At 47.1% G+C, this 8,943-nt stretch overlaps 1 protein-coding gene across 2 annotated transcripts in view; it reads right to left on the bottom strand.

Annotated features, from left to right (window-relative positions):
* Positions 1-4,494: 4,494 nt before the first annotated feature.
* SERPINB12 (serpin peptidase inhibitor, clade B (ovalbumin), member 12) overlaps positions 4,495-8,943 on the bottom strand; it is an 8,626-nt gene continuing 4,177 nt past the window's right edge. For both annotated transcript variants that reach the window (XM_004683953.1, XM_012725829.1), the window contains exons 4-7: positions 8,290-8,407; positions 7,135-7,277; positions 5,977-6,144; positions 4,495-4,899 (exon numbers count right to left, since the gene is read on the bottom strand). In XM_004683953.1, coding sequence (XP_004684010.1) covers positions 4,495-4,899; positions 5,977-6,144; positions 7,135-7,277; positions 8,290-8,407 — 834 coding nt within the window. The remainder of the gene's footprint in view (positions 4,900-5,976; positions 6,145-7,134; positions 7,278-8,289; positions 8,408-8,943) is intronic.

Here is an 8,943-nt window from a genome sequence, read left to right as displayed (position 1 = left end):
GGAGGGGCCTAGTGTATGAGAATTTTTAAGTTAACTGTTAAGTCTGTGAGTAAATTGGTAAAAGGTATGCAAATGTGAGAGTGAGTTTTGTGTTCTTTTCATTGAGTAAAAAGGAAAAAATGAGACAGTGGGATTGGGGAAACCAGACTGCAACATGCGTGCAATGAATGAAGATCATGTTTGAAGTTGGCACATAACTGTGGAACAAAGAAATTCCCTGAGACAACTGTACAGCTTCCTCGCCCTGGCGCCCCAGATACAGGGCTCCACCTCAGGTTAATGATATTCTAGTTTTTTAAATGTTGCACATGCAAAAGAAGTAAACACCAATCAGGGATGAAGCAACATATGTTGTGGCTTGCCTGACTTAAGGTAAAACTGGGGAGGATCTAGAGGGAGATATATCTACTAAAAATTAGGTGATCGTGAGGCAAACTGGGCTGAATAAAACAGAAAACACAACACCTGTGAACCTAATAAACTAAGAAATCCATGGAGTTACATGATCATAGTTTCTCTTTCAGAAATATTTGTAGAAGGCTTTATACTTATATATTCATTTATAAATAAATCAGCAGTGAATCGACATTGCTTTGTTTGTTTTACCCACCAGCATTGTTGAGTGGAGGGAAATGCAAGCTCTGGCTGGCTTCCTGGGAAGTATAGCAGCCTGCCATCTTGCAAGGTGTGTCTGTCTCCAGCTGCCATTTTGACTGGTCAGTTTCACTGGTGCAAAAATTTAAAATCAAGAGCTCCCAATGTTGCATAATTGTCAGAGTCTCACAAAGCTTCCATCTTGTGTAGTTCTGCTGATGTCAGAAACCGTCATCTCTGAAAACCTGACTCTGGTACCCAAAACAGAGGGTGGATGAAATACACACAGCTAAGGACACTGCCTGCAGAGCTCTTTCTGTCCTTTTCCCACCAAAAGTGCTCTATTTATGATGACTCAACGACCTAGGGTGGAAAGAGCCAACGCCTGTCCTTAGCTTCTCCCAATTGTGTTGAAGAGTTTCCTTCCCCAATAAGGAGTGAGTAATGGCGTGTTACTCAGCAGCTAGAGAACGAAACAGTGGCTTTCGAAAGAAATGGCTAGAGAAAGAAAACAAAACAATGAGAAAGATAGAGAGTAGGAGACAGCAGCAGGCCCTAAGTAGAGAGATGGATGTCCAGAATGTAGACAGAGATTTGTATTTTTTAACTCCGGGGAAGGAGGTGTGGGAAGAAACCAGGCAGACTGACGCAGCGTTTGCCTCAGGTGATACAGAGAACCCCTCGGCAGCGCGTTTTTCCATCCCGTCCCCTGTGCTTGCAGCCAGCACGTATCTCTTCCATACCCTGATGAGCCATTGTCTGATTCTCTTGGGTTTTAGAACTGTGGCGTTCTTCTCTTTTCATATGGAACTATGGTGGAAGGTTGGTGAAACTAATACTGGTACAAAATACATTTTTCCAACATTAATCAAGATGAATTACTAGTATTATCTCTTTCTATATTTCAGGGTGAGAAAAAATGTAATTATGTTACTGAGTCACATTAATTTACAACACTGCATGTATTAGGTGGCTGGACTCACACTCTACAAATACATATTCTCAAACCAAGCCCAGGACAAAACACCGATAATCCTCCATCATAGTCCTCTTCTTCCCACTCTTCCTCCCCTGCACCTCTCTGTCCCCCGTGATAACCTCAGTTCTTCGTCCCATTTCATTGGTTTGTTTTGTTCTGTTCCTTTTTTTTTTTTGCTTTATTCCACATATAAGTGGAATCATCCAATGTTTTCTTTCTCCTTCTAACTTATTTTACTTAAAATAATCTCCTCCAGATCATGCTTAGTGAAATAAGCCAGAAAGAAAAATACTGATGATTTCACTCATAGCAGGAGCATAAAGGGGAAAATAATAATAATAATGAACTATATGCCAGAGACATTTTACGGGTTGGAGTGGGGAATGGGATCAAAAATGGGAGGTGGCAGGGGAAAGTGCCCTGGACTGTGGTGATGGCACACAGGTGATTTGATGATGGGAAGCCCACGGGGGTAACAACTGAGATGGATAAGTGCACAAAATGATGTATAATTAAGCTATTATAATTTTTAAAAACTCCAGTTCCATCCACGTTGAGGCAAATTGGAAGAGTTCATGTTTGGTTGTTTTTTTATAACTGAGTTGTACCCCCATGTACATATGCCACATCTTTATCCACTCAGCTACATGACTTATCTGCTGTACCTAGTGCTGCAATACACAGAGGAGTGCATATATCCTTTCATTTAGTGTCTTTGCATTCTTTGGGTGGATACTTTGGAGAGGGGTTGCTGGATCATAGTGTAGATCTATTTTTTTTTAAAGATGTATTTATTTGTGCATACAGAACTGGGGTACAGGCCAGAGGTGCAGGGGCAGTGAGACGATTCACCAGAGACAGAGTGGGGAGCAGAACAGGCAGATCGACAAAATACACTGCTGAGGGGAGCAGCGGGCAGTCAGGAGGGGCCTGCCGCGCCATGTGGTCACCTCCGTGGTGGGGATCAAACTCATAATGAAGTGGCTTCAGCTTCTTAGTGCTGCACTTTAACCTACTGCACCACCAGGGAGGGTCAGTGTAGATCTATCTTTAATGTTTTGGAAACCTCCACCCTGTTTTCTATAGAAGGCAAACTAGTCAATTTCCCAGGGAGTGAAAAATTTACATTTGTGTCACTAAAAATGTTGGCAACACAACCTCCAAATTTTAAATAATGACAAAAGTGCTTTATTCTCTAAGAGGAAATACTTTAATCAATCAAACATCAATAAAGAATGTGTTTATTGATTTACAGAAAGACGTGAGAATATCATTTTCTCATAATTATGAACAGCAATAATTTCCCCTCGTGATTATAATTCTGAAACATTTCAACGCCAGTGCATTTATCAAGGAAAAGAATATGACGCAAGCTATGCCAGATGATACAGACCCATGTCAAGGTCCTGGCCTTCTAGCTCAGAGTCTAGGACGATGATGAGTCAGCACGAAATCAGCCCTCAAACACTGACCCCAAGGGACTGAGAGCAGAGACCACGTTTTTGACTCCCTGGGCTAAGCGTGACCTGTGGGATTTGCATTGCGTAAGGGACTTGCAGAGCTGCTTCTAAATGTCACACATTGCTAGTAGGAAATTTTTTATTCCATAAAGAAATTTCGACAATGAGAAACCGGGAAGAAGCAGGGGTGTACTTGTCTCTCAGGGCACAAAGTTGCTAGTGTAGAGAAGAGTTGGGGGAAGGACAGCAGGGTGCAGGTGAAGTTAACCTGCTTCCGCCTATGACAGAAAGTGTGGCCAGAGCTCTACCTGGCCATAAAGTGGAGCTGGGCGGACAGTCCACAGCAGAGCCGTCACCACAGCCACAAGTCCTCTCCACAGAGGACAGAGGACCTGCCTTGAGTGAAGCTTGTCAGTGGCCTGAGGCAGGCACCAAGCACTGAGACTAACAGGTCAGACAATGAAGTCCCAGACCCTAGTCTCGGGCACACAAGTGTTGGGTTTCTGGGACACTAAAGCTTAACAGGAAGCCAACAGCCTGCCTGACGGGGTCTCCATGTGCGTCGAGTCAGTCCCTGGCCTGCTCTTGAGACATGTCCATGGGGCCAGAGTTCAGAGAGGTCAACGAGGGGCCCACAGTGAGAACAGCCCTTCCCACCCTCCCCTGATGTGCTAGGGATGTGGGAATAAACCACGGGTGGGAATTCTCTGAGGACAGGGATGAGGAAGAAACAGTGGTACATGCATCATGAAGGTGACCTGGAAGACCCAGTGAGGAAATGGAGACTGACCTCTTGCATTTCCACTGGCCACTTGCCTAGGGCCACCTCAGAGTCACAAGACAAATACTAAGCTCCTGCTCTGTGCAAAATGAGTGCTAGCTGGGATAGTCTTCTGCCCCTGAGCTATCACTCATATCCTCCCCCACTCCTACCTGGCCCCAAGTGAGAAGCACATCACAGGACGTCCCCTTGAGGTAGAAGATATGAGAAGAGAGGCAGGACACCTTGCCCAGCGGCCGCCATGATTTCAGCGGCTGTGGAAACAGGGCTGCGTTTCCAAAACACACTTTAAGTAAATGTCCTGCCTCCATGTTAAAGTGTTTTCCAAGTTTCCTAATTCAGCCTTCTTTCATAAGGAGGTAGGTAACGTAAATAAAGTCAGTATCATCTTCAATTTTGTTGACTCATTGAGGGGACTCATTGAGGTCCTTGAAAGTTTGGGGTGGTGAAAGCTGAGGGAGGGAGAAAGGGCCCCTGGGAACTAATGCACTGAGAAGAAAATCAACTTCGGGGTGAAAAAAAGATCAGGTCAAGCACAGGCCAGTGCCTGGAGGCTGGGAGCAGGACTGTGATGGAACCTGGTCAGCTCTGACAGCAGCAAACACGAGCGGCCGTCTCCTGCCAGGGGAGGGTGGACTGTCACTTTGTTCCAGCTCCTGGTATTAGACCGAGGGCCCCTTTCAAGGAGAGACCACCCGGCCATAGAACAGAACGGTCTGGGTGGGGTTGTGTCTGATGAAAAAGACAAAAGGGTGGTTGGCATTAAATGTCTGCCAGGAAGTTGCGGACTTCGTGGCGGCTTCAATCCCACTGGCAGCCACTGCCTCGGAGCCATTTTCATCCACCTCCAGAAAGGTTTTATGAATCACTTTTGACAGGTATAAGTTGGGATCTGGAGAGATTCCAGAAAGATCAGCTTTCGTTTCATCAAAGACAGCCGTGATGCCCATGTGCTGGAGAACAGTGTTGAGATCATAGCTGTCCTCCAGGGTCAGCTGGGGGAAGGAGACAGCTACGTTTTCTTCTGGCATATTCTCTGAGCAGCTCCAGGTCATTATTTTCTCATACGTGATATTCTTCTCAAGCTATCAGAGGAAGAAATGAATGTTTAGGGTCAGGTTATGATCCTGAAAAGAAGCCCCCAAGTGCTTTAAAAGACCCGAGACTATGTCAGCAGTAACCCTCTTCAAACTCTGTCCCCTCCCCTCAAAAACACTCTCGTTTCATCTAAAACTCTTCTCAGCAGATCTCAGTCCACTTTAAATAGCAAAAGACAAGTTGGGCTCCAGTGTTCTGCCAGAGGAATTTTCAACTGCAGCCAAGTTCAGGCCCTCTCTGGCGGCACAACAGGTTAAAGCGCAGCACTGCAAAGCCGGCCGCCCCGCGTCAGTGCGAGCTCGATCCCGGCCAGGGAGCTGACCCACGTGGCGCGGCAGACCTCTCCTGTCCCGCCTGCTGCTCCCCTCAGCAGTGTACTTCATCATTTGGCCTGTTCTGCGCCCCACTCTGTTGCTGGTGAATCCTCTCACCACCGCCCCCCGCACCTCTGGCCTGTACCCCAGTTCTGTATGCATAAATACAGAAATCTTAAAAAAAAAAATCTAGCCAAGCTCAGTTGATTAAGATGAGTGCCTGGCTAATGCTGAGCAATCTTTAGTTCAGGCTCCTCTCTGTCAAACAGAGATGACATTGAGGCTTTTGCAAGGGGGTGCAAAAAAAAAATGTGTGTAAAATACTTTACATAGTTCTGGCATACAATCCATTTTAAATATTTCTTATTGCAATCACTGTGCTGGTACTTTCCCCTATTTTCCTCTCTCCCTCTCTCTCTCCATACCCAATAGGACAATCTGTAGCTGAACTTCCTGTGTTTATTAATTCCCACATCACAAGCAATTCTACTCCACTATCAATATCTCTATTTCAGCCTAACACAAGCATGCAAAACAGGTTCAGCCAACAGGCCTCTAGCTGAGCTACAGCAAAATCGTGTGAAAGGGACAGTAGAAGTCAGGATATTCCGAGAAAGGGGAAGCTGTAGCGATTCTCAAGATACTCATCATCTGGACTCCTTGATCTGTAAGAAAATGTGGCAAAGGGCTGAGCTTCGAGGACAGCCCTACCCAACAGTCGTGCTTCAGAGACCTGCAGAGGCAGCTTACCTCTTCCAGGCCCTTCAGGTTATCTTCAGAGCAAGCCGGCAGCAGGATGAACATGCTGAGCATGCCCTTGGTGTACCTCATCTCAAGGATCTGGGTCTTCAGCTCCTCGATGAAGCCAAGGCTAAAGGGGCCTTTGAGATGCATCATCTTCACGGTCTTACTTTCATTCTGTAGCAGAGAGAGAGAGAAGGTCCCAGAACTGCCCTCATGGGCTGGGGCACACACCTGGCCCCCAACCTCCCTGAAAGCAGGAGCTTGCTGTGAGGGGATCGGAAGGGTCTTCATCAGGCATTCTGGGCCCAAGAGAGTCCTCTGTCCACAGAGCGGGTGGCCCTGGCTCTACCGACACTTTATTTTGCCAAGATTGTAAAAAGTGCTTCAGCAACTAAGACCATTTGTTAGCAGACTATCTATCCAGGCTTTGGCCCATGGCCAGCCAGCCCTCTCTCTCCCCTACCGGTTTCACCCCTTCCCAACTCACACATCCCATGCCCCTACAGGCCACCCTAAGCCAACTCGGCGACCCCAGAGGAAGTATGTAGCTGAACTTCCTATGTTTTTTAATTTCTATAACACAAGTGATTCTATTCTAACAGAGCTATGCAAAGTAGTCTGAAAGGGGCATCAGATGTCAGGATACTCAGAGAAAAGGAAAAGCTGTAGCATCTAATATTAAAAGCAACACTCATTCCCTAGGCTTCCGAGGAAAGGGCACCAGGCAGACACCTTAAATCTCAACTTCTAGACGTGTGGGGTGTCCTCAACCTGCAGCGGGGACAGACTGACACAGCTCACAAGTGCTGGCCGGATCCCACCTTCCCTTCTCGCCTACACTCCAGCCTGGGGGCTTAGAGCAGTTTTTCTGAGGCTCAAAACTGTGAACATCAATGCATATATTTGGCTAAGTAAGTTAACATTTGCACTTGTTCCCCCTCAACTAAATGGAAAGCATTAAGCCACTTTTATAAAATTGGGAGGTGGGGGGAAACGCAAAAGGACTTCATACACGTCAGGGAGTGGCTTCTGATAATAACAAAATATTTTATCATGCAGGTGAGCTAGAGCCCAGAGACATGGTTTTTAGATTGGACGCACAGCAAATCGCAAACCGTTCTTGGTGAAGTGATGAGCAGAGTGATTAGAAAACGTGTTGAGTACCTCGCTGAGCAGGAAGGGCGCGTCGACTGTGTTTTCACTGTCGAAGTATTTTTCCCATTTGGCCTTGAAGTAAACGGCATTCACCAGCACCAGCACTGTGTCATCTGTGAGCGTGTCCTTGCTGAAGAGCTCCTTGATTTTACCTTGTAAAACGGGGTGCCAGGGAACACTGACTGGGCATTGTGTCAGAAGTACCACACACACTGATCTTTTTTTTTTTTTAATGCAGCTTAACATCCTCCAAGTAAGAATTTGTCTCATTCAAGAACTCACCCAAGAAAATTAGACCAGTCTTAGCCGTGACTGGGGCAAAAGTGGAGATGAGAATGAGAGTGGTGGGGGCCAGGGGAGAGCTCCCCCTCTACCCTGTCACTGAGGACATTTCCTTTGATTTTCTCATCACTTGTCATCATCAGACATCTTATGCCACCTTCGACCTTTCGAAGTACAGCTCCCACCATGTTATTCTCTCCTTGAGAAAATGACTGCGAGCACCGTCCGGCCAAGCACTCACCCCAGGAGAGTATGCATCTTTGCAAGGAGCCAGAGGCATGCAGGTGTGCAAAGTATGATGGAAGCCATCAGGAGGAACGTTCCCCTGCCCACTCTCATTCCACCCACATCAGCCACAAAGCAGGCATGATTCCCCTTCTATATGGAAGAATAAGCCACAGGCAATGAGCAGTGAGGCGAAGAACCACAAAGCAGCAAGTCTGCCAGAGGGCAGCCCAGCCCAGCCCATTCGTGGCCACTTCTGGTGACGAGCAAATTCCTGGTAATATCTTAATATTATCCCGGTCCAACCGCGTCTCACCGTCTCTGCTGCCCCATCTGACCCAAATGTAAGGCACCTTCTCTTGGGCAGTGATGCTGGCTCAACCCCCTGCACCCACTTCCAACCTGCCTTCCCTTCTCCAGGCAGATGCTCCCCAGTAACACCCTCCCCGGCTCAGCCTCCCCCAGCGTCTCCCTGTCCTTAGTTCATCACATCATGAAAATTTGCAAATGCACACAAGTGTGCACACACAAATACACGCAGAAACACTCACACACAAGTGTGCACACACAAATACACGCAGAGACACGCACGGTTTGATAAATGGAGCCAACTTGTTTCCTTAGAAATGGAGAGAACGCCAGCTCAGGCTTCCTTACCCCGGGACTGAGATTCCACCCAGAAGTTAATCGCTTGCCTGGACTTCTCAGTGTCTTTCCGGAAGTCAACACTTTCAATCGTCGTGTGATAAAACTGCACCACACTTTCCGAGTACTCCTGTTAAATTGGAGTAAAGAGAAGAGCACCGTAAAGACATGGCATCATCTAGGAGTCACGAAGAAGGCGCTCCTGAGCGGGTCTTTCTGAGTGGAGGTGTGTGGTTTCGTACCAGACCTAATTTCAACCCTTATGGAGATCTCTTAGGACCTAGAACGTGCGTGTGGGCATCCGCAGATACAACAGCGCAAGCCTCCGACCACATATTCTTCTATTCCAGCATCTCCTCTGAGGAGACAATGCCCAGCACATGTCTAGTCACAGACTTGCCTTTTTAAATGCTTCTGCTTTTAAGACACTGAAAATCCTGCTTGATGGTTAGTTTGTTTGAGGTGAAGAAAAGGTTTTGGAAGTAGGGTGAGGCTTACACAATATTGTGAGTGGAATAAAACCACTGGATTGTTGGCCCTCCCTGGTGGCCCAACGGGTTAAATCACAGCACTGAGAACCTAAAGCCGCTTCCACATGAGTTCGATCCCCGCCTGCCCCGGAGGTGACCCACATGGCGCGGCAGACCTCTCCTGACCCGCCCGCTG

Source organism: Condylura cristata, unplaced genomic scaffold, assembly GCF_000260355.1.
Source record: "Condylura cristata isolate star-nosed mole 26May11 unplaced genomic scaffold, ConCri1.0 scaffold00016, whole genome shotgun sequence".
NCBI classification, from domain to species: domain Eukaryota; kingdom Metazoa; phylum Chordata; class Mammalia; order Eulipotyphla; family Talpidae; genus Condylura; species Condylura cristata.
Note: the sequence above shows the minus strand (reverse complement) of the source record. Positions and strands in the feature narration are given on the sequence as shown.